The sequence below is a fragment of the Rhizophagus irregularis genome, chromosome 24 (assembly GCF_026210795.1).
Source record: "Rhizophagus irregularis chromosome 24, complete sequence".
Lineage (NCBI taxonomy): Eukaryota > Fungi > Glomeromycota > Glomeromycetes > Glomerales > Glomeraceae > Rhizophagus > Rhizophagus irregularis.
In genome coordinates this window covers 934,590-957,594 of record NC_089452.1, presented here as the reverse complement: position 1 = coordinate 957,594, position 23,005 = coordinate 934,590, and the positions used below count along the sequence as shown (strand labels likewise).

Sequence of the window (23,005 nt, the reverse complement as noted above, 5' to 3'; positions counted from 1 at the left end):
AATTTGACATTGATACGTGAAGACATTGTTGAATTATGTTTATGTCAATCTACTTTGTGGAAGCATGTAAATGTTATGAAACTAAAGATTAACATGCGTCTTTTTAATGCTACTAATAATTCTACTGAGCAAGCTGAATTTGCTAAATGGTTACTTGAGGTTGGAGAAGGTCGTGTTCCTGCAATTTTTACCATTTCATGACCTATATGACCTAATCAACTTTGTGTATCCTGATCTTTCAATGTATTCTGATCCCAAGTATTTTGTTGAACATGGAATACTTGCTCCTATAAATGAATATGTTAACTCCATCAACACTATTATCATGAATCAATTTCCTGCTGGAAAAGCATTTGAGTATCTCAGTGCAGATACAGTTGAGGAAGCAGATGATCAAAAAGAGCTTCTCTACTCTTTAACTGTTAGTGGTCTTCCACCTCATAAGTTAATATTGAAATTGGGAAGTCCAATTATACTATTATGTAATCTTCAATCAACCTAATGATGGTCTCTGTAATGGGACAAGATTAGTTTGCCGCACTTTTCAGAAGCATGACATTGAAACTGAAATAATTACTGGAAATCATCCTGTAAACCAGAGTTTTCATTCCACGCATTATGATGTCCCCTTCAGAAACAGAACTACCTTTCATTTTGTAACGTCATAGCATTTGCAATGATCATAAATAAGTCTTATGGGTAAACATTAAACTGGGTTTATATCTTTCAACTTCTGTGTTTTCTCGTGGACAATTCCATGTTGCCTGTTCAAGAGTGAAATCAAGAAAAAATTTAAAAATTCTTATTACTATACGGCATGGCAAAAATGTTACACATAATGTTATGTATCCTGAAATCTTTCAATAGAAACTGTTTAGATTATTTTATCATTCTATTATTTGTTATTTGTTCAGATAGCTCATGTAAAATACAAGAAACTGTTTTAAAGATAAATTTAATTAATATCTTACATTGCTACCTATTTTTAATTGTGTTATACTACTACAAATGTTAACCACACAAACCCGGGGCAACGCCCAGGATATCGGCTAGTTATTATTTATTATTATTTATAACCATTTACAATCTTACCACTATCACAATTGTCACAAATTTTTTTTTTTGAGGCATAGGATGAAAATAAATTTCATTTTCTTTTTATTTCAATGAGAAAAAACTAATTATTAATTTCTCTTTTTGCTTGTTACTATTTTATTTATTTTCTTGTATTATATAGAGGAACCAAGAACATGTTTATATGTAATAAGACTTGTATATATACTGTATATAAAAAAAGAATACATATACTGTATACACTGATACATCAAAAAAGATTTTTTTAAAATATTGATTTATATATATGTTTCCTGTGATAAGAGTGAAAAAGAAGAAAATAGTCCAAGCCTATTTCTGTTAAAATGAAACATTTAACCCATCTATTTCATTAAATATTTCTACTACGGGTATGAGAGACCAAGAGAAAGTGACTTAACTGTTAAAAACATAAACGGAGAACATAAGCACGAACCATATGAACCAGGTTTTTTCTTCTGAAAAAAATAATGAAAAGGGTATCCTAAGTATTAAATATATACAAGGTGTCAATTTAAAAAAAATGTTTCATCAAAATAAAAAATAACTTTTTGGTTTCCCATGCAGAAAAAATGTCCCGTTCACGTGATTTTGATGCTGATCATTTCTAAGTTAATTATCAATGATGCGTCATTCTTTTGTTAGCTTGAAGATATTGAAGATAAGAATGCCGAAAAGCCTGTGTAATGTATCTAGCTTTAATCGTAGCATTATTTTAACAAATTTGTTGATCGTACTAACTATGAAATTCAATATATGGTTAGTTTGATGCCCAAATATAGCTTAAACTTTTCCAGCATTTTTTATTAAACTCCAAGCAATCAAGCTTCAAGTATTGGATCCGCAGTTAGCTTCTTTACGGATGGCAGGTTAATATATATAAAGAAAATTAAAAAAAACATGATTCTTTTCAAAAAAAAATGATGATCATATACGTAACAAAATGGTGAGCGTAATTATTTATTAACTATGATAAAAAAAAAATTACTATGAAAGTTATCAAAAAAAATTTATTACCATAAAATAATATCACATAAAAAAAAAAAGTTATATTATTTTACCATTATCAGTTAAATAAAAAAACATCAAATGTCAATCATTATAATCAGACAAATGATATAGAATTGGCACATCTATAAAAAAATATTTTTTTTTACAAGATATAAATATAATTACATCAAAAAATATTTATAAATATTGTGACATTATGATGTCAAAGTTCAATAAAAGCTTAAATAGTTAAATAAAAGCTTAATTATCAAAAAATACTACTCTCTTTCTTTTTCATTTATATCATTTTAAAATATCCTTTTATTTTTTTTCTATTTCTTATTATCTTAATATTGAAATGGCGAATTCTAATGATGAAAGACCAGCAAAAAGCAAAAAAAAGTAATTAGTGATATTACTTTATTTACTTTTGGCCATTTTAAGTATTAAAATTTAAACATTTACTATTTAGGCGAAATTTACATATGAAAAACCTAATGATGATGATATGGCAAAGATTATTGATAGTAGCCGTTGCAAGAACACTGATTATGCCACTTCTACATGGGTTTGTGCTTTAGAAAGATTTCGATCTGATTGTAAGTATCCAGGTTAATTGAACAAGTGGATTCAAAAGATGAGTTAGAAGATCAGTTGTGCCATTTTATTCATGCTATAAAGAAACAAGATGGATCTGATTACCATACTAGTTCACTTAACAACTGTCTTCATTCCATAAACCATCATTTAAATGAGAAATCAACACTTCCCAAACCAATTAACTTATTGAATAAAGAAGAATATTACAAATTATGGAAAGTTTACAATGCAAAAGTTAAAAATCTTGCTTCAAATGGACTTGGAGCATTTAAAGGAGCTGAAGGATTTACGGAAGAGGAGCTTTTACAAATCATAAATCATCCTACAATGTCTGTAATTAATCCTATAGGTTTATTACGACACGTATTTTTTTTTTAATGCCATCCTTTTGGGACTTCGCGGTGGTGAACACTTTACACTTCAATTTAAAAGTTTTTTACGCAAAAAAGATAAATATGGTGGATTTGAAGTAATTCTCTATCATTCAAAGACTAATTAACGTGAAGCCAACAACATTCAAGCTCAAGGAGAAAAGTTGTATATTCCTAATATTCCTGAAATTATTGATATGTATGAATTATACTTTTCCAAACGTCCAACTCAAGCAAGTACGCATTTTTATTTAAAACCCTGTGGCATTAACGAATGTAAGTATTACATATTGAATGTTAATTAAAAATAAATTAATTATTGATCATTTAATTAAATGAAATTATAATTAAAACATCTCATTTTATTGCAGATGAATTTAATGGACAATGGTATTACAAGGAACATGTACAGTATCTGAAAAGGACCTTAAAACTTATATGAAACAAATTGCTAGCTGTACAGATATTAACCTGAATGATCATAAGATTAGTAATCATTCTGGACGAAAAATACTTGTCCAAATCCTGAAGAGACTTAATCTTTCTAATGCTGAATGTATGGCTAGTTCAAGACATAAGTCTGAACAAGGATTAGCAAGATATTAACAACCAGAATGTGAAATGCAGTACAATAATGCAATGAAGCTTAGTAAAGTATTTGGATTTGGTAAAAAAAATGATGTTAATTTACAATCTGGTCAGTTGTTATTTTTTGATACTTTTTATATTTTACAAAGTTTATTAAATTTTATAACTTTTTAAAAGATCAATTAACAAAAGTGCTGAATTTTCCAACAACTACACTTGAGGGCGATTTTATTACTGCTAAATCTTTAATTAATGGTATTGATTTCATTTTGTATAATGCATTTGTAACTTAATTATTAGATATTTATTTTTTTTATTAGATAAAAGTGAAGTTATTAATTTAACAGACGATATAATTAAAAGCAATTCTACGCGCCAGCCATTACAAGATTTGAATATTGTTCAAGAGAAGCCAAAACAGGGATTAGAGGAATCCCTATAAAAAATATGTATACGGAAAGGATACGTTTTGTATACATTTTATGTACGTTTCTATAGATTCCGTATACAAATTCCGTATATTTAATAAGTAATTCATTTTTGAACATTTTTTTAAAAAACTAATGTATACGGAAAAAGGAATGTAAACGGAATTTTTAAACTTAATATTTTTAGAAGATAATTTTACAAAAATTCCGTATCATAACACGAGATCACATGATTGTTTATTGTTTTGTTATGATACGTTTTTTGTTTTTTATATAAACCCTTACTTTGATGAGTTTAATCTTCCGATCTTCCTTTCTGTCTTTCCTTTCCTTTCTCTTTCTCTTGTCTTATTTTTGTTATTTTTTCTAAATTTTTCTTCTTTCTTCGTCACCCCCTTTTAATAATAATTTCTTTTTTCGTACCTCACTTTAAAAAATTTTTTTTTTCGTCACTCTCCTTTGAAAAAAAATTTTTTTTCGTCACTCCCTTAAAAAAAAATTTTTGTCTTTTATTCCCACTCTTTTTTTCTTTAAAAAAAAATTTCTTCTTTCTATTTCTATTTCCTCTTTATAAAAAAATTTTTATTTTTCTAACTTTGACGTAGGGATCGGAAAAGATTCGATTAAAATCAAAACTATCAAAAATCGATAAGAATCGATTTTAAATCGAATCTCGAATAAAAATCGAATCTACTTATTGTGGCGCAGTTTCGTTAATTTGACCGTAAATTATTATTTGTTCATAATAGTTAATTTTGGCCAAATTCATAATTCCGCCCGTGAATCACGTGACGGAACACAAACTTCCTAAAAAGGAAATTTTATCTCCCAATAAAATTCAAGTTGCTATCGCACAAGGTTGTACAAATTTCCAAAAAAGGAATTTTGTTCATCGATCACTGTAATTTTTCGTAATCACGTGATATGTGTTTAAACACACCTATTATAAATAGTATAAAAAAAAATCGGTATTTGCGAAATGATTAATCGCGATTAATCGATTTTAGAATCGATTCTAATAATGGGAATCGATTCCAATCCCTACTTTGACGTCCTCCCTTTAAAAAAAAAATTTTTTTTTAACTTTCCTAACTTCGTTATCCCTCTTTTTAAAAAAATTTTTTTTTTGGTTTTTCTTTATTCCCCTTTCTTCTTTATTTATATTTAATTTCATAGGCCAGCAGATTTTTTTTGTGAGAATATTCAGTTTCTTTTTTGTTGTAGACCAGTTTGGAAGTCCTTTTCTTTTTGTAGGATGATTCAGGATTTTTTTCTTTTTTTAGGTCAGTTCAAATTTTTTTGTTTTTTTGTATGTTGGGTTCAGATTCTTTTCTTTTTGTAGGTTATTTCAGTTTTGTTGCTTCAGAGTCTTCTTTTTTTGTAGGTCAGTTTTGGATTTATTTTGTTTTTTTGGTTTCTTTTTCATTGGACGCCTCATAATTCTTTTCTTTTATGTAGGTCAGACATTCTGGAGTTCTCTTTCTTTTTTTGTAGGAATGCTGACCTTTGGTGACTTGGACGATTGCAGATACTATATGAGGGGGGTTTTGTTTCCAATCTTTTTTTTTGTTCTTTTAGGTTGTTTGACTCCAAATGAACCTGAACTTATAGATAATTTTGGTTGCAATAGGTGGTTTTAATAAAGAGGGTATTTTCATAATGTATTTGTACTGTACTTTGTTTATTTTTTATTTTTTATTTAATTTAATAAAGTGAAATTAGATTTATGTAAATACAATTATAGTAAACTGTAATACAAATAGTAAATTCAGTGACCAAATCGTATAAATTTCGTGATAAAATCAGTGATCAAATCATGTAAATTCCATATAAATCCCGTGCAAATTCCGTATCCAAACCATATTTTTGGTGATACGGAATTGTGCATTTTTCCGTATCCTATTATGATACGCTATTTCTAAGGAAAAAAAATCGTATAAAAACTTTATAAAAAACGTATCCAATTTTTTTATAGGGAATTAATTTCAAAATTGACAGCTGATAAAGTTTTCATTAATTCCGTTGTTATTTTTAATAATAGTGGTGAATCAAATTAATAGTACTACAAGATAGTTAGAAATAGTATAAAAGCTTATCATTAATATCAATATTAAACCATATTTTATATATTATTGTAAAATATTATGCGCATAATATTGCAAACAAAATAAAAATATCAAAAACAAGATTTGCGAAATCATATGGGTAGCACGATAATTGACCATAAAGAAAAAAATATGAAGAAATATTGACTTCATTTTTAATTTAATGATTCTCATATCAAAAAAATATTTAATAAATATCTCTTTTTTTTTAAAAAAAAAGGAAAAAAAATTGATTAAGAAAAATATATTAGTAAAAAATATCTATTCCTTATAAAAAAATAAATAACATAAATTATTTCATATTATTATAAATTAAATAAATAAAAATAAATAAATACTATAACCAGCAAAACTCACTTTACCTTGTGTAATTCATTCAAAACTGTTGCACGAAAAAGTAATAATTTTATTATAAAAGAAACTATTGGTATTATGAGAAAAGAAGATAATACAACAATGAATTTAAAAATGATTTCCTTTTTTCCAAAAAATCCATCAGTTCCGAAATGGATTCCCGATTTTACATCTGGTGATGTAGTTAGGTTTACAGGAAAATTTCCTCACAATGGGGAACCTCCTCATGATGATATTTTGGAGGTATTTTTAATTTATTATTTATGTAAAAAAAAAATAATATCAAAGAAAATAATTATTGATTCTTTTTTTAAAAATTAAAAAATAAAAAAATAAATTAAACGCAGGTGATCATTTGACGGTAAAGTTCAATCTCTGTTTTTTTTTCATTGGTTACGTTAAAAGACAAGTACACTACCCGGCAAAAAGTCAGTAGGCAACCGTAAATTTAAATAATCGTTACGAAAATATCCTTCTATATAAAGTTTTTTTTTTAATAATTAACCTGTCCTTTGTGTAATAAGTGAAGTTGATCATTGAGTTGAATTGCACCTACTCTAAAAATTACATGAGCTTCTGAAAAAAAATTGATTGTAATATTTTATAATTTATTAAATAAATCAGATTTTTAACGGCAAGTATTTAGGTATAATATAACATTAAAAAAATTTTGCTTAATTTACGCTTCATTTTTAAATAAACTGTTTATCAAAATTTTTAGCATATTATTGCAAAGTATCTTCAAAATCAGCGAAATAGTCTGTAAGTTACACACATTTAACAAAGATGACTTGCACCTATTAGTTTTCTACAAGATATTAACTAAAGAACAAATTATGAGCTTTTTCAATTAAAAAAGTTAGAAATAATAATCAAAATCTCAAGTTTTCATAAAAAAAATTGGGCCGAATTTAATTCATTAGTTAATGCTAAAATTTTGGTAGTTAATTTGGTAATGATCGATAAATGATCGGCAAATTCAGTCCAATGGATATAATTTGTTGATCATTTCATTGATTTTGATGATACTTCGTAATAATATGCTAAAAGTTTCGATAAACATTTTTATTTAAAAAAATAAGTATGGTAAAACAAATTTTTTAATGTTACGTTATACTCAAATAATTCCATTTAAAATCTGATTTATTTGACAAATCATAAAATATTTCAATCAAATTTTTCCAAAAATTCATGTAATTTTTAGAACAAGTACAATTCAACTAGATGATTAACTTTACTTATTACACAAAAGACGGGTTAATTATTAAAAAATTAAACTTTATATAGAAAATTTACAGTTGCCTACTGACTTTTTGCCGGGTAGTGTACAAGATGATGATGATTTATTTAAAAGTATCAAACTTTAATGTTAATGAATTTGTTGGAAAGGAAAATGTTGCTGACAAATTTAATATAAAATATTAAAGACCATGCCAATTTAATTCCTGACGCAACCCTAGTTTGTAAAAATAAATTTTCTTGTACTAGAATCAAAAAATTGAAAATCCAGCATATTTATTAACGTTTCCATAAATCTATAATATGTTAAATAATTCTTATATTTTATTGAGAATAAATAATAAGAGTAGTAGTAAGAAATACTACCCCTTTGCTTCGATGACATCAATAAAAAATAACAACACTTTCATATATATATATTAAATAGAACATTAATTTATTGTATTTTAAAAACAATGCCCATAAATATAACTTAATTATAAATTAATAATAAACGATATGGCGAACTTTAAAAAAATAAAATAGAGTAATTAGTTGCAATAAACAATAAAAGTTATTCGTTCCAATTGTAGAAATACAAAAAAAATTAATTTAGGTATCTTACGATACTTTATTTTTCATCTTATTTTAAAAATGTAGACAAAGACGGGAGTCTTACAAGCTTGAGGGCTGAGCCCTTACAAAAGGAAAACTACTATACCCACTATGCGTATGAAAACCCAACTACCTCTGAAGAAGCGATTGCCTTGCCTGTTATTGTAAATAACCAGGCATGGCCAGCAATGTCACATTAAGAAAAATAAAGTAAAAAAGGAAGAAAAAAAAGAAGAAAAAAAAGAATGCCTTCTACATAATAAACCCAGACGCTGAAAGAAATTTCTATCTTCTATGAAGTTAACAATACATATAAGGGCATTACACAGCCCACTAACTAGCACCACGAAATAAAAGAGGAACGCAGGGAACAGAAAGAGTGAGTATTCTGCGAGCCAACAATGTTTAACAAGTGACTCATGGTGGGGTTGTAGTTAGATTCTAGGTTGGATCGTCTCAAAAGGAGTTGTCGAAGCCAGTGTCGTAAAGTGTTAAAGTCATCTTGGAAAAGTTTCTGATGTTTGCGGGTCTGTTTGCAGAAAATTTCTGGAAGGTTCTGTTCTTTGTATAAATTTTTCCTAAATGGAAATCCTATAACAGTTGCATGCAAATGTATTGGTTCAATCTCAAGCCAATGTTTATCAAAATATGCATGGTAATCCAAAAGAGGTAGATCGTCTTGTTGAGCACGTGACCAAGCCAGCAAGAGAGTTTCACTGTGGAATTTTTGTTATAGAAGAGCTCAAAATTTGTGAGGACCAGCTCTATAAATAGGCTGGATGTATAATTAATTCAATTGGTATTCAAACAAATCCATCTGGCATTACAAATGATATATGTGATTTCTTAATGAAAGTCACGTGACAAGCATAACGTGATTTACATTTTCTATTTATAGCCTCAGGGGCTGAAACAATATCTATTTTCTTTCTGCTTTTTAACCTCGCACAGATTTTTTATAATTATCCCATTAATCCGAGTTTATTTTCTCAAGGATTTTATTGGGCTAATTAAGCCATCAGTTTAAATATTCCAAAAAAACTTACATTAGAATTTACAAATAAGGTAAATAAAATTATTTGATAAATTTTTAATTTTTACTAATACATTATTACATTTGTATTTATATTATAGATTAAAATTAACCACGAATTTTATGGAATAACTCAGGATCCAAAAACAAAAAATTATATGATGGCTGTTAACAATAAATGTAAAGAGTGTAACAAAATATGTAATGCAACGCACTTTTATCAAAATTTTGAAAATTGGACCAGTGATAATAATATAATTGATAAATTTATTCAAGATACTCAGCTATCAGCTCATTATAACACAGAAGAAGCACTAGAATGGATACCTTATGACAAATTTGATGATATTAAATATATTGTAACAGATGAGTTTGGCGAAGTATATAGAGCTAATTGGATTAATGGATATATAAATTATTGGGATGATAAAAATCAAAATTGGGAAAGAGAAGGTCATAATATGTTTGTGAATTTGAAGAATTTAAATATTCCAAAAAAACTTACGTTAGAATTTATAAATAAGGTAAATAAAATTATTTGATAAATATTTTAATTTTTACTAATGTATTATTACATTTGTATTTATAGATTAAAATTAACCACGAATTTTATGGAATAACACAGGATCCAAAAACAAAAAATTATATGATGGTTGTTAACAATAAATGTAAAGAGTGTAACAAAATATGTAATGCAACGCACTTTTATCAAAATTTTGAAAATTGGACCAGTGATAATAATATAATTGATAAATTTATTCAAGATACTCAGCTATCAGCTCATTATAACACAGAAGAAGCACTAGAATGGATACATTATGATAAATTATGCAACATTGAATATATTGCAGAGAATAAGTTTGGCAAAGTGTATGAAGCAATTTGGATTAATGGAAATATAATTAACTGGGATAATAAAAATAAAAATTGGAAAAGAAATCATAATATAATTGTCAATTTGAAGAGTTTAAATACTCCATTAGAATTTGTAAATAAGGTATAAGCTTCAGTTATTATTTAACAAAATTTATAAATGTTTATTTTCTAATATATTTTTAATTTATAGATTATAAAAAGCCATAAATTTTATGGAATAACTCAGGATCCAAAAACAAAATTTTATATGATAGTTTTGGATTATATATGTGAAAAATGTGATCATATTTGTAATTTAACATATTTTCGACGTAATTTCATAGGTTGGACTAGTGGTAATGATGATATTGACAAATTTATTCAAAATACTCAGTTATTAACTCACAACAATACAGATGAAGTATTAGAATGGATACCTTATGACAGATTGTATGATATTAAACATATTACAAAAGATGAATATAGGGCTAATTGGATTGATGGATATATAAAATATTGGAGTGATAAAAGTCAAAATTGGATAAGGGATGGAAATAAAGATGTAATTCTGAAAAGTTTAAACAATTTAAAAAGTATTACAATGGAATTTACAAATAACAGGTATAATAATTTTATTATTAGTAATACTTTGTAAATTGTAAGGCTTAATTTTTACTAATATATTTATGTTTATAGACCAATAAACTCTGTGGAATAACTCAAAATCCAGAAACAAAAAATTATATGATGGTTTTGAATAATATATGCAAAAAATGTAATTATGTATGTTATGCAATACATTTTCAACATAAATTCATAGACTGGACTAGTGGTAATGATAATATTGATAAATTTATTCAAGTTATTCAATTATTAGCTCACAACAATACAGATGAGGTACTAGAATGGATACCTTATGACAAATTTGATAATATCAAATATATTGCAGAAACACAAGTATATATTGAAGCGAATTGGATTGATGGAAAAATAAATAATTGGGATAATGAAAATCAAAATTGGATAAGAGATGAAAACAAAGATATAATTCTGAAAAGTTTAAATAATTTGGAAAATATTACAATAGAATTTACAAATGAGGTATAATAATTGTCATTTAATAAAATTTAGTTGCTTTAATTTTGCTAATATATGATTTGTATTTATAGATAAATAAGCCCTGTGGAATAACTCAAAATCCAGAAACAAAAAATTATATGATGGTTTTGAATAATAATAATATATGCAAAAAATGCAAATATGCATGTTATTCAATACATTTTCAACGTAAATTCATAGATTGGACTAGTGGTAATGATGATATTGATAAATTTATTCAAAATACTCAACTATTAGCTCACAATAGTATAAATAAGATACTAGAATGGTTACCTTATGACAAATTTGATGATATCAAATATATTGCAGAAACACAAGTATATATTGAAGCAAATTGGATATATGGAAAAATAAATAATTGGGATAATGAAGATCAATATTGGATGAGAGATGGAAATAAAGATATAATTCTGAAAAGTTTAAATAATTTGGAAAATATTACAATAGAATTTACAAATGAGGTATAATAATTGTCATTTAATAAAATTTTAGTTGTTTTAATTTTTACCAATATATTTGTATTTATAGATAAATAAGCCCTGTGGAATAACTCAAAATCCAGAAACAAAAAATTATATGATGGTTTTGATATGCAAAACATGTAATTATGCATGTTACGCAATACAATTCCAATATAAATTTAAAGATTGGACTAGTGGTAATGATGATATTGACAAATTTATTCAAGATACTCAGCATTCTAATAATACAAAGGAAGCATTAGAATGGATACCTTATGACAGATTACATGATATTAAAGATATTACAAAAGATAAGTTTGGTGAAATATATAGAGCTAATTGGATTGATGGATATATAAATTATTGGGATAAAATTCAAAATTGGAAAAGACAACGTTGTAATATGATTGTGAAGTTGAAGAGTTTAAATACTCTAGAAAATCTTACATTAGAATTTACAAATAAGGTATAATAATAAACTTATTAACAAAATTATAAATATTTTTATTTTCTCTTACTAGCATTACATTTGTAGATTAAAGAACAACATAAATTTTACGGAATAACTCAAAATCCAGAAACAAAAAGTTATATGCTAGTTTTGAATAATATTTGCAAAAAATGTAATTATGCATGTTATGTAATACAATTTCAATATAAATTTAAAGATTGGACTAGTGGTAATGATGATATTGACAAATTTATTCAAGATACTCAGTTATTAGCTCACAAAAATACAGATAAAGTACTAGAATGGATTTCATATGGCAAATTTAATGATGTCAAATATATTGCAAATGATAAGTTTGGCAATGTGTATAAAGCAATTTGGATTGATGGGAATATAAGTAGTTGGGATAATAAAAATAAAAATTGGAAAAAAGATCATAATATGGCTGTGAATTTGAAGGGTTTTAATACTCCAGAAAATATATTAGAATTTGCAAATAAGGTATGATAAGCTTATTATTAACAAAATTACAAATATTTTTTTTTATCTTATTTAGTATTACATTTGTAGATTAAAAGAGAATATGAATTTTATGGAATAACTCAGGATCCAGAAACCAAGACTTATTTATTGGTTTTGAGCAACATATGTGAGAATTGTAATTTTATATGTATTGCAAAATATTTTCAACGAAATTTTAAAAATTGGACCAGTGGTAATCATGATATAGATAAATTCATTCAAAATACTCAGTTATCAATACATTCTGATTATGAAGTATCAAAGGCAGTTGAATGGATATCTTATGATAGATTTTATGATATTAAATATATTGCTAAAGGTGGGTTTGGTGAAATCTTTAGAGCAACTTGGCTTGATGGTTATATTTGGTATTGGGATAGTGAAAAACAAAATTGGAGAAGAAAAGATCAATATAAATATGTGGCCCTGAAAAGATTAAATAATTCAGAGAATGTTACATTGGAATTCATGAATGAGGTACTATAATTAAGTGATTTGTAAATTTATAAAATTTTACTTTTAATAATGTATTTTATTTATTTGTAGATTACATTGCATTATAAAGTAAATGATCTTTTAAATTCTGTTATTAAATTTTATGGAATAACTCAAGATCCAAAAACAAAAAATTATATAATGGTAATGAATTTTGCAGAAAATGGAAGTTTACGAAAGTTTTTAGATGAGAGTTATAGGCAATTAAATTGGTATGATAAGATTAATTGTTTATGGATTATTGCATATGGACTTAATCTTTTCCATAAAAATGGATTGATTCATCGAGATTTTCATATCGGAAATATACTTTATAAGAGTCAAACACGTATTTATATAAGTGATATGGGATTATGTAGACCTGCTAATTACAATACATCAGAAATTTCAAAAAACAGTATATATGGCAATTTACCTTATATGGCTCCTGAAAATTTACAAGGACAAAGTTATACTACTGCTGCTGATATTTATAGTTTTGGTATAATTATGTACGAAGTAATTTCTGGATTACCTCCATATTATAACATAGGGCATGATGAAAATTTAGCAATAAGAATTTGTCAAGGACTTAGACCAATATTTGATATTAAAGTGCCTCAATTGATTGTGCATTTAATTAAAAGATGCTTGGATGCAAATCCATTAAATCGGCCAACAGCAAATGAACTTTATAAAATTTTGCGCGAGTGGTATGATAAGCGAAATGATAGTCAGACTACAGAATTACAAATACAAATTGAAGAATCAGAAAAAGCAAATAATAATTTATCGATGAGTAATATACCTTCAACTAGTTTAGGATTATCATATAAATCACATTCAGGTGCTTCTTATTCAAGTAGATTACTTAATTATAATAATCTTCCCGAACCAAAAAATTCTGATGATTATTATGAAGAAAATGATAATATAATAAGCATGGAATCTTCAGGTATATGATTGATAAATAAAATATTCAAATTAATTGTGAAAAGATTTTTAACAGAATTTTTTAAATAGAATCCTTACAAATCGATATTTCTCAATTGAAAATTGATGATAACGTAAAAAGCAAAGATTATTCTGAATACTCGGGTATTAATTTATTTTTAAATATTCAAAATGTGTAATAATATTAATTAAATTTTAATCCATTATGTAGAATCTGACTTACAAATTAATGTTATTATGAATGATTGAACTGGACGAAAAATGTTTAAATTCTAGTTTATTGGCTTCTCATAGACCTTTAGAAAAATCTTAAACAAGAATTATAATTATTCTGAAATTTATCATATAAATATTATCTAAACGAAAAATTAGTGCCTTTCTATAGTCAACTTATATACTGCCTTTTTTGTATTTTCTTTATTTAGTTGTTCCTCAAAATTTTTACTGTTTTAAAATCAGGTTTTTTAACGGTATATATCTTTCTTTTTTTAAATCGATCAATATGGACCGTTGATCAAATAGGAAGAAATGTGGATGATGTTAAATAGTATTTTATTATTATAAGTATATATATTTATTGTATCTAACTTTTTTTATAATAAAAATCTTAACGTGAAAAACTATTATTTATCATTATAACTATACAGAAAAATGTAACCCTATAAAGTATCCTACCAATTACATCTCACGTATTGTTTATAATACCTAATTTACTAGTAAATTATTGAATTTATGCAAATTAAAAGTCAACTTAATAATCTTACTGAACCTAACTCAAAATAGGATCGATATCATAATCATAAACTAACTTGATCTATCAACCTGTAATTTTTTGATAAACAGAGCTGAATGAGCTTTCTCATCCCTAAATAGCAACCAACATTATCAAATGTCAGATTTGAATATCGTATAACTGAATGTCAAAATTTGAATAAGCTTCTTGAATTTCTAATGAAAAGTCATTATTTTTTTCTTCACGTAATTAATTAATAATATAAATGTAATTTTGATTAAACAATCTGCAAGAAATATGTACTGTGTGATTAAATTAATGTGAGCTATGGCTTAATTTTTTTTCAAAAAAGTATTTATACATTTTGTAATTTGTAAAGGTTTATTTGTGGTACATGACCATCTACATTTTTGTTTGTTAGTTATAAATCAAAGTATAAGTACTATATTTAATGATTATAATGATTATTAGGCCAGGTTGCCTTTTACTACTAGTAACAATTATCTACAGTAATTATTGAAATTATTATCGTGGTTCCTTGGTTGTTAATGGAATATTTGTTTTATTTTATTTTATTACTCAAAGGAGTATAGACAAGATACCTAGAATTATTTAAATGGTACAGGTATAATGCAGATGTGGTTACTGTTAACAAGATCGTTGCAGGTACAATTCAATTTGTACCAACGGTACCTAGTACCCACAACCCACCGTACCTGTATCACATTTGTTTAAGGGATTGGAATCGAAAATCGAATCTTTTCAAGATTTTTCTTATAGACGACCAACCTGACTTTGAATCAGTTTCTAATTTCAGCAAAAATAATCAGCACTTGGCCGGCATGAAAAATTACTTTGAAGTCAGGTTAACTTATATGTAAACAAGTTAACATTAAACATGGCAGGGAGCTATAGTCATAGTATAATTAGAACTGTAATAATTCTGACTTTTTTTTTAATTAAGTTGGTTTATACTACTATACAGTATCATAATTATTATGATAAATAGTTTTTAAGATTTAAAGAGAATTTCTAAATTTTAACTGGTGGAAAAATTACTGGTAGATCATGTGATTGTGTATTAAATATTCATGTGATTTATTATGATGATGCAATTTCATTTGGCTCGCTTCGCTCGCCGGGCTTTTCTAGCCAAACCATAACTTCACTTTATTTGCAAAATTTTTGATTATATTTAACATATCTATAAAAAAAAATGAGAAATTACTCTTAACTAGCTATTAACATAATTTTTTTCTCATTTGGTAAAGGATGATCATTTTCGGTTTATTTTGCTTGTTAATCATTTTTGGCTTAGTTATTTCACTTGTTAATCATTTTAAGGTTAATTATCTTGATTGTTGTTTATTTTTTGGTTTAAAAATAAAAAAATATATATATCAGAATATGTGATTAACTTTAAATAACAATACAGAAAGATTGTTTATTACTTGATAAAGCATTTATTTAATATTTACTATCATCATTTTTGGAATTACGGCTCTGGAAAAAAATTTTTCATGATTATATTGTAATAAAACAATTCTACTATCCGATTGTTGATCATTTTTAGTTCTGGAAAATTATGATAACTGAATATCATAATAATAAGACAATGATAATGAAATTTTACCATTTAGTTGTTGTTTATTGTTTTGTTTCAAAATAAAAAATTACTTGATATAACATTTATTTAATTTTATTATCCAATTGTTGAGAAAAAAAAATTTTTATGATAACATTATAATAAAACAACAATCTTATTATCTGATTGTTAATCATTTTTAGAATTACTACCCTGAAAAAATTTTCATGATAGCATTATAACTAAAGTTGCCTGCCAAAACTCTACAGGCTATTGTCGAAATGTCGAAACTAAAACCTGTAGAAATGCCGAAATGCCGAAATAGTTTCGACATGTCAAAATTGTCGAAACCTAAAAATATTACGTTTCACGTAATAACTCGGCGTCCAATGATCGTAGAAAGATGCACCATAGCTCGTTGGAATCGTCTCATAACGACGAGTCGAACAGTGGTTAGATCGTCTTTCTACGATCACTGGATGCCGAGATATTGAGCGAAACGTCAAAAATCAGCATTTTGTATTTTGCGATACTGCGCCATTTGACGTTTCACTTAATAACTCGGCATCCAATGATCGTAGAAAGATGCACCATAGCTCGTTGGATTAGTCTCATAACGACGAGTCGAATGGTGGTTAAATCATCTTTCTACGATCATTGGATGCCGAGATAATAGACGAAACGTCAAATGGCGCAGTAGCGCAAAATACAAAATGCCGATTTTTGACGTTTCGCTCAATATCTCGGCATCCAGTGATCGTAGAAAGACGATTTAGCAACCATTCGACTCGTCGTTATGAGACGATTCCAACGAGCTATGGTGCATCTTTCTACGATCATTGGATGCCGAGTTATTAAGTGAAACGTCAAATGGCGCAGTATCGCAAAATACAAAATGCCGATTTTTGACGTTTCGCTTAATATCTCGGCATCCAGTGATCGTAGAAAGACGATTTAGCCACCATTCGACTCGTCGTTATGAGACGATTCCAACGAGCTATGGTGCATCTTTCTATGATCATTGGACGCCGAGTTATTACGTGAAATGTAATATTTTTAGGTTTCGACAATTTTGACATGTCAAAATAGGTTTGACAATTTTGACATGCCGAAACTCCCTAATTTCGGCAGGGAACTTTAATTATAACGATAATGTAATGACGACGATAATGAAAATTTACCATTTGATTATTGTTTATTTTTTGGTTCAAAATAAAAAAAAAAATGTATCTATATTTAAATAAGTAATACAAACAAATTGTTTATTTACATAATATTAAAATTTGTCATCCGGTTGTTGATCATTTTTGGCTAACAAAAAAATTATTCAGTTTTCACATGATTTGCTAAAAATTTTATCCCATAATTTTTAAGCAAGAAAGATCATTCTATATAAGTGCAATATCACCCTATGGGTGGGTGGGTGGCTCGTCACGTTATTGTTATGACTTGAAATGATTGACATGTCATGATAGGTTAACGTTAACTTAACGTTAACATAAGATTAGTTTTTGAGTGATTTCCATTTTAAGATGCTGATCCCCCATCTTTGGTATTGATTTGCTGATTATATAAATACATTTCAAATCAAGCTTTTCTATTTTAGTACGATCGGCAACTAACAAATCTTTTAGTGTTTTAAAAATTGCTGAGAATCGATTCTCGAGAATCGATTTTACTATGTTTTGTCGATTTTCGATTAATCGATTCCAATCCCTAATTTGTTTACCGACGTCAACTTTTTAATTGTTGTTATTTCCAGTAAATTTTTTTTGTAGGCGCATGTTATCAAACGTGCTAAATTGTTTGAAATATTCATAAAAAATTCATCCAACTAATCTTGTTTAAGAAATTTACAAAAAAGTGTTTTTTTTATTTTTTATTTTTTTTTTAGGATTAGCATCGCATCTTTATGTACGGATAAGTACAAAAGTACAGGACTCGTATTGAAAAAAATACATAGAGGTAACGTCAGACAACGAAAACCCTATAAGCTAACCAGTCTACAAAGAATAAACACCAGAAGTCATCCTATAATTATATACATAAAAGCTAGAAAAAAAAAACAATTAGCTAAAAAACAAATTACCCCTCTCTGCTCTTCCTACCCCTCGTCAACTTTCTAGGGAATTTACACGAGCCCTTTGTGCAGACGCCCATAAGGACCCCGAGCAATACTGAAATAGGTAACAAGAAATAAACGCGTAGAATAGGCCCAACTTATTCCCTCGTACTTGGACTCCTGAATTCGTCAACATATTGCTAAAAAAGTCTTGCATTCTATTTGAAGAAACTTATAATAATATTCTATTCAATTCTGATTGGCGTGTAGTGGATCTAAAGGTTCTATTTCATAGATCAAGATCTGAAGATGGAAAATATCAACCGTAAGAGATTTTTTTAATAGAGCCTGTTGAGATATTTGAACAAATGTTTCAGAAAAGAAGCACAATAAATTACTTACAAGGATAATTAGTTAATAATCTATTTTTACAATATATACTTGTAACAATTTAAAGTGAATAGATAAAACTCAGAATTGCGCCTCATTTAAAGACACACGACTTTCAAACGCATGATATTTTACTGCGACATTTGTCAACATTTTTTTCATCACGTGAAGTATCATCATTATTTTTTAAATTAATTCAGTATTAAATTACACGAAAATTAAAAATTTTATTGATGAAAGAAAAATTATTGGAATGAAATAAAATGCAATATAAAAATTTAATAACTAAATTTTTTTTTTTATGAAATTTTTTATTATTTTATTGAAAAAACGATGTACACGAAAAAAAATAAATAAATAAAAATGTAATAAACGCAAAATTCTCTATTAATAAAAATAAAATCTGCACATAATTGATATTTCTATTTTTGTAATTACTGTATTTTTATTATAGTAGTCATGAGTTTCAAAAAATATAGGACTGTTTTACTAATAAGTCAACTAATATTATTTTTACCATTTTTAATAATATCATATCATACATTCTTTGTATTTCTATATTTATAATGGGAATTTAATCATCTGCTTGTTGAAGTTGTTAATAAAGAATCAAGAGATTCCTTCAATGATAAATTAAAAACAGCTGAAAAATTATTGAAAGAGTGTTATAATTTTTGATGGCTAAATTTAACATACTGTACTAATTATAATAATGTGTTTACTTTATTACCTTGATAAAATTGACTTACAATCTTAGCATAAAAAAAATATTAAAATTGTTAGAAATGTTAAAATTGTGTTAAATTAAATTGTATTAACTAATTATTTATGAAAATATAAAATCACTTTAAGAAAGTATGACGTTAGGAAATCTAAGTTATAATTAACTCTTAACTCGGTAAACATCTGTACTTTTATGATCTGATTTTTTTTCGTATATGGTTTTATTATAAATAAAATGATGTGAGATTTATCTAAAGTATGTTTGTCTAATTAATAAAATTATTTGCAATTCTTAAATAATTTCCTGAAGGAAATAAGATTGTTAAGGTTAAAAAAATGTCGAATTATTTAATATTGTATCTATAGTAATATTGTATGGAATCATAAAAAAGCTCCATCCAGTCTTATATAAATAAGATTGATTTTGTAAAAAAAAAAAGAATTTAATGTTAAATTTATTTATGTTTTTGTATTTTTTTTTTCAATTAAATTTAAAATAATAATATAATTTATTTATGAAATTTCTTATCATAATTACCTGGAATAGGGCGCTACTCAGCTGCAAAAAATAAAAATAAAAATTAAATGTAATTTGTCCTTTTTTTAGTTACATTATTTTTCTCGGATATAATCTGAATATGATAATATGTCGTAAATTATGAGAATTACGTAAACAAATAATTTATTGATTCGACAATGAGAAATTAACTCACACTAGCGATACAGTAGTCGTGTCACATAGTAAGGATCATGGTATCCATTATAAAAATTTTTTTTCACTAATAAAATCTGTGGTCACTTATACTTTTCATGGGCCTTTACCTAAGTTTATGAACTCAAGAGAGCTATCAAAGAGAATACGTTCGATATGGAGAACTCATTATGAATTTCCATTGAAGGAGAATAATTATTTATTTATTGTCGTCTACCACAAAATTTTTTACAGACACGACGATACCCTAGTACATTAGTACATTTGAATCATTTTATTTATTAATTATCATTTACTATACACATGGTAATTCACATACAGTATATATTTGGTTGTTAATTTCCTTTTTTACATTTACTCGGTACAATTAGTTCAAATAGCAATTTTATATAAATTGTACTGTTCCAATTTATTTGAAAAATATAAATAATATAAATTTGATGTCAAGATATTGGGCCTTCGAAATCATGATGCATTGAAATTTTGTCGCCGAAAACGGCACTTAACAAATAATATGTATAGTTTATTAAAAGTGTACATCATGAAGAAATTAAGCTATAAAATAAGCTCAAAAAATTTTAAATGGAAACTTAAATAAGATCAGAAAATTATTAAAGTGTTCTTTAAAGGCCCCAAATGCTATTTTTCAACGTCAGTATCTTATTTCAAACAAAAAATATGAACATTCATTGTCAATATAATTATATTATAACTAGAGTAAATTATTATGTTGTGTTGAAAATTTATATATTGATTAAGAGTAATAATCTATTAAACAAGAACAGCTATATCAAGAAAATTTTTATATATGTGCACTGAACATCTCGCACCGACCTGTATAAACATTTGAAAGAAAAACAATGCTTCAACAACGTGTAACGTATATTTGTTGCGCCACATTATCGCTTGACACTTTCAACACATCTGTAATACTTGAGCATCTTCATTTTGTTTAATATTTGCCCGAACTATAAGGACTATACGTGCGAGAGTAGGTATTGCAGTGAGTTCCTCGATAACTTTAGAGTTTTTGACAGTTGTCTTTGTTAGAAGGGTCCAAAAATAACTAACCCCTTGTTTATTTTGCGATGACTGCAATGATACAGAACGTCCTCACCTAGTGTTTATATGCAAAAAAGAGGAATACACTACAGATGGGAAACAAAAAGCTCATGTATATTATGTCAAATAATTGTGAAATAGCATAGTCCCTGTAAAAGATTCGATCCGTTTTTATATTCCGTCTTTTTTTCCCGTAAAAGGCTCGGAATTAATAGCCTTATATCACGGATTTTATCAAATTATTTACATTTCCGTGAATGGATCCGGGATAAGGCTCATTTTTACGGAGTTTTTACAGAAATAGTGGATAAAATTTTATAGGGAGTGCAAGTATGCAAGTTAACAGTTAGTTTTTTGTTATAATATCACATCATATAGTAGTAATACGTTCTCTCATATGAAATTTTCGTAAGTAATAATTTTTTATCCACAAATGTCTATATACAACATGGTCCCATAGCTTTATTAATAAAATTACAAGACTGATATGTACAGTACATGAAAAAGAATTTATACTAATGTAAATATTATAAAGGCTATTGTTGCTTTCTCACTCCATGTTACAATAAAATGGATAATAATATATTTGGCTCATCTACTGTATATTTTGATATGCTTCATGGAGTTTCATCTTTAATAATATGTAAACCGGGTTGTAGGCAAGATTAAGTTATCAGAAGTTGAATGTTAAAAATAATGACCACGAGCAAAAGATTAGACTGTCCATCTTTTTTCCTTCCTTTTCTACTTTAACTCAAAAATTGGCGCAAAAATAGAAGAACCACCTTTACTGTAAACATCAAGTAATCTGGTTACCGCAACTGTAGCAAGAGCAGTTGTAAATTTTGTTTGCAAAAGATTGCTACTTAATAGATATCCATTCCCAACGGCTTGAACTAAAATTGCACAAATAAAAAACAAAAGCGTTAAGAATCGTTGAATGTAATATAAATACGATGGGTCGATATATTTATTGACAAGACTTAATATCCATGCAACAATAATGCAGGTTATGTTTATAAACCTCAATATTCTATCAATCTCGCAATGACCATACGGATACATATTGCAAAATTCATCGTAGGAACCGATATCTAAATTTGGATTAACCGTGCAAAATAATATGTTAAGAATCAAAATCAATCTATATTTATTAATTTTATCCCGGATTTGTAATAAAAGTCCCGCATTTGTTTCTCGAAAATGAAATAAAAGTACGTAAAATAAAAAAATGATAGATAAAATTAATCCGATTAGCCCAAGAGCTTTGCTAGTCCCATCTTCATAATCCCACCATGCAAAGAACAAATAAATATTAAGTGCGTGCAGCGAACCAATAATTATAATATCATCCACCGCTTCTATTTTTTTTCCTCTATTTCCATTTGCGCCATTGACATTCCCATTTGCTGCTTGTTCACTAAGCCGAGTAGCTATAACAACTACTCCAATTGCGGTGATGAAATCTCCCCAAAAATCGTTAAACGGATCATAGTCTGTCATTGTAT

General features: G+C 26.8%; 7 protein-coding genes across 7 annotated transcripts; 6 read left to right on the top strand and 1 right to left on the bottom strand.

The window, feature by feature from the left end:
• Nucleotides 1-241: 241 nt before the first annotated feature.
• On the top strand, nucleotides 242-502 carry OCT59_015926 (uncharacterized protein; the record flags this gene model as incomplete). Its single annotated transcript, XM_066132149.1, has 1 exon — nucleotides 242-502. The coding sequence occupies one exon, from the start codon at nucleotides 242-244 to the stop codon at nucleotides 500-502; it is 261 nt and encodes an 86-aa protein (XP_066003166.1).
• A 1,938-nt stretch (nucleotides 503-2,440) lies between these two features.
• OCT59_015925 (uncharacterized protein) lies at nucleotides 2,441-3,659 on the top strand (the record flags this gene model as incomplete). The annotated part of the gene is made up of 2 exons (XM_066132148.1): nucleotides 2,441-2,484; nucleotides 3,509-3,659. The coding sequence occupies 2 exons, from the start codon at nucleotides 2,441-2,443 to the stop codon at nucleotides 3,657-3,659; spliced, it is 195 nt and encodes a 64-aa protein (XP_066003165.1).
• A 33-nt stretch (nucleotides 3,660-3,692) lies between these two features.
• Nucleotides 3,693-4,083, top strand: OCT59_015924 (uncharacterized protein; the record flags this gene model as incomplete). Its single annotated transcript, XM_066132147.1, has 3 exons — nucleotides 3,693-3,750; nucleotides 3,819-3,896; nucleotides 3,962-4,083. The coding sequence occupies 3 exons, from the start codon at nucleotides 3,693-3,695 to the stop codon at nucleotides 4,081-4,083; spliced, it is 258 nt and encodes an 85-aa protein (XP_066003164.1).
• Nucleotides 4,084-5,380: 1,297 nt separating this feature from the next.
• OCT59_015923 (uncharacterized protein) lies at nucleotides 5,381-5,709 on the top strand (the record flags this gene model as incomplete). The annotated part of the gene is made up of 2 exons (XM_066132145.1): nucleotides 5,381-5,453; nucleotides 5,528-5,709. 2 exons carry the CDS (start codon nucleotides 5,381-5,383, stop codon nucleotides 5,707-5,709), a joined length of 255 nt encoding a protein of 84 aa, XP_066003163.1.
• Nucleotides 5,710-14,071: 8,362 nt separating this feature from the next.
• On the top strand, nucleotides 14,072-14,479 carry OCT59_015922 (uncharacterized protein; the record flags this gene model as incomplete). Its single annotated transcript, XM_066132144.1, has 3 exons — nucleotides 14,072-14,231; nucleotides 14,300-14,374; nucleotides 14,442-14,479. 3 exons carry the CDS (start codon nucleotides 14,072-14,074, stop codon nucleotides 14,477-14,479), a joined length of 273 nt encoding a protein of 90 aa, XP_066003162.1.
• Nucleotides 14,480-18,080: 3,601 nt separating this feature from the next.
• OCT59_015921 (uncharacterized protein) lies at nucleotides 18,081-19,074 on the top strand (the record flags this gene model as incomplete). The annotated part of the gene is made up of 5 exons (XM_066132143.1): nucleotides 18,081-18,100; nucleotides 18,443-18,513; nucleotides 18,675-18,734; nucleotides 18,839-18,935; nucleotides 19,068-19,074. The coding sequence occupies 5 exons, from the start codon at nucleotides 18,081-18,083 to the stop codon at nucleotides 19,072-19,074; spliced, it is 255 nt and encodes an 84-aa protein (XP_066003161.1).
• Nucleotides 19,075-22,241: 3,167 nt separating this feature from the next.
• Nucleotides 22,242-23,000, bottom strand: OCT59_015920 (uncharacterized protein; the record flags this gene model as incomplete). The annotated part of the gene is made up of 1 exon (XM_025327862.1): nucleotides 22,242-23,000. The coding sequence occupies one exon, from the start codon at nucleotides 22,998-23,000 to the stop codon at nucleotides 22,242-22,244; it is 759 nt and encodes a 252-aa protein (XP_025169214.1).
• Nucleotides 23,001-23,005: the final 5 nt, after the last annotated feature.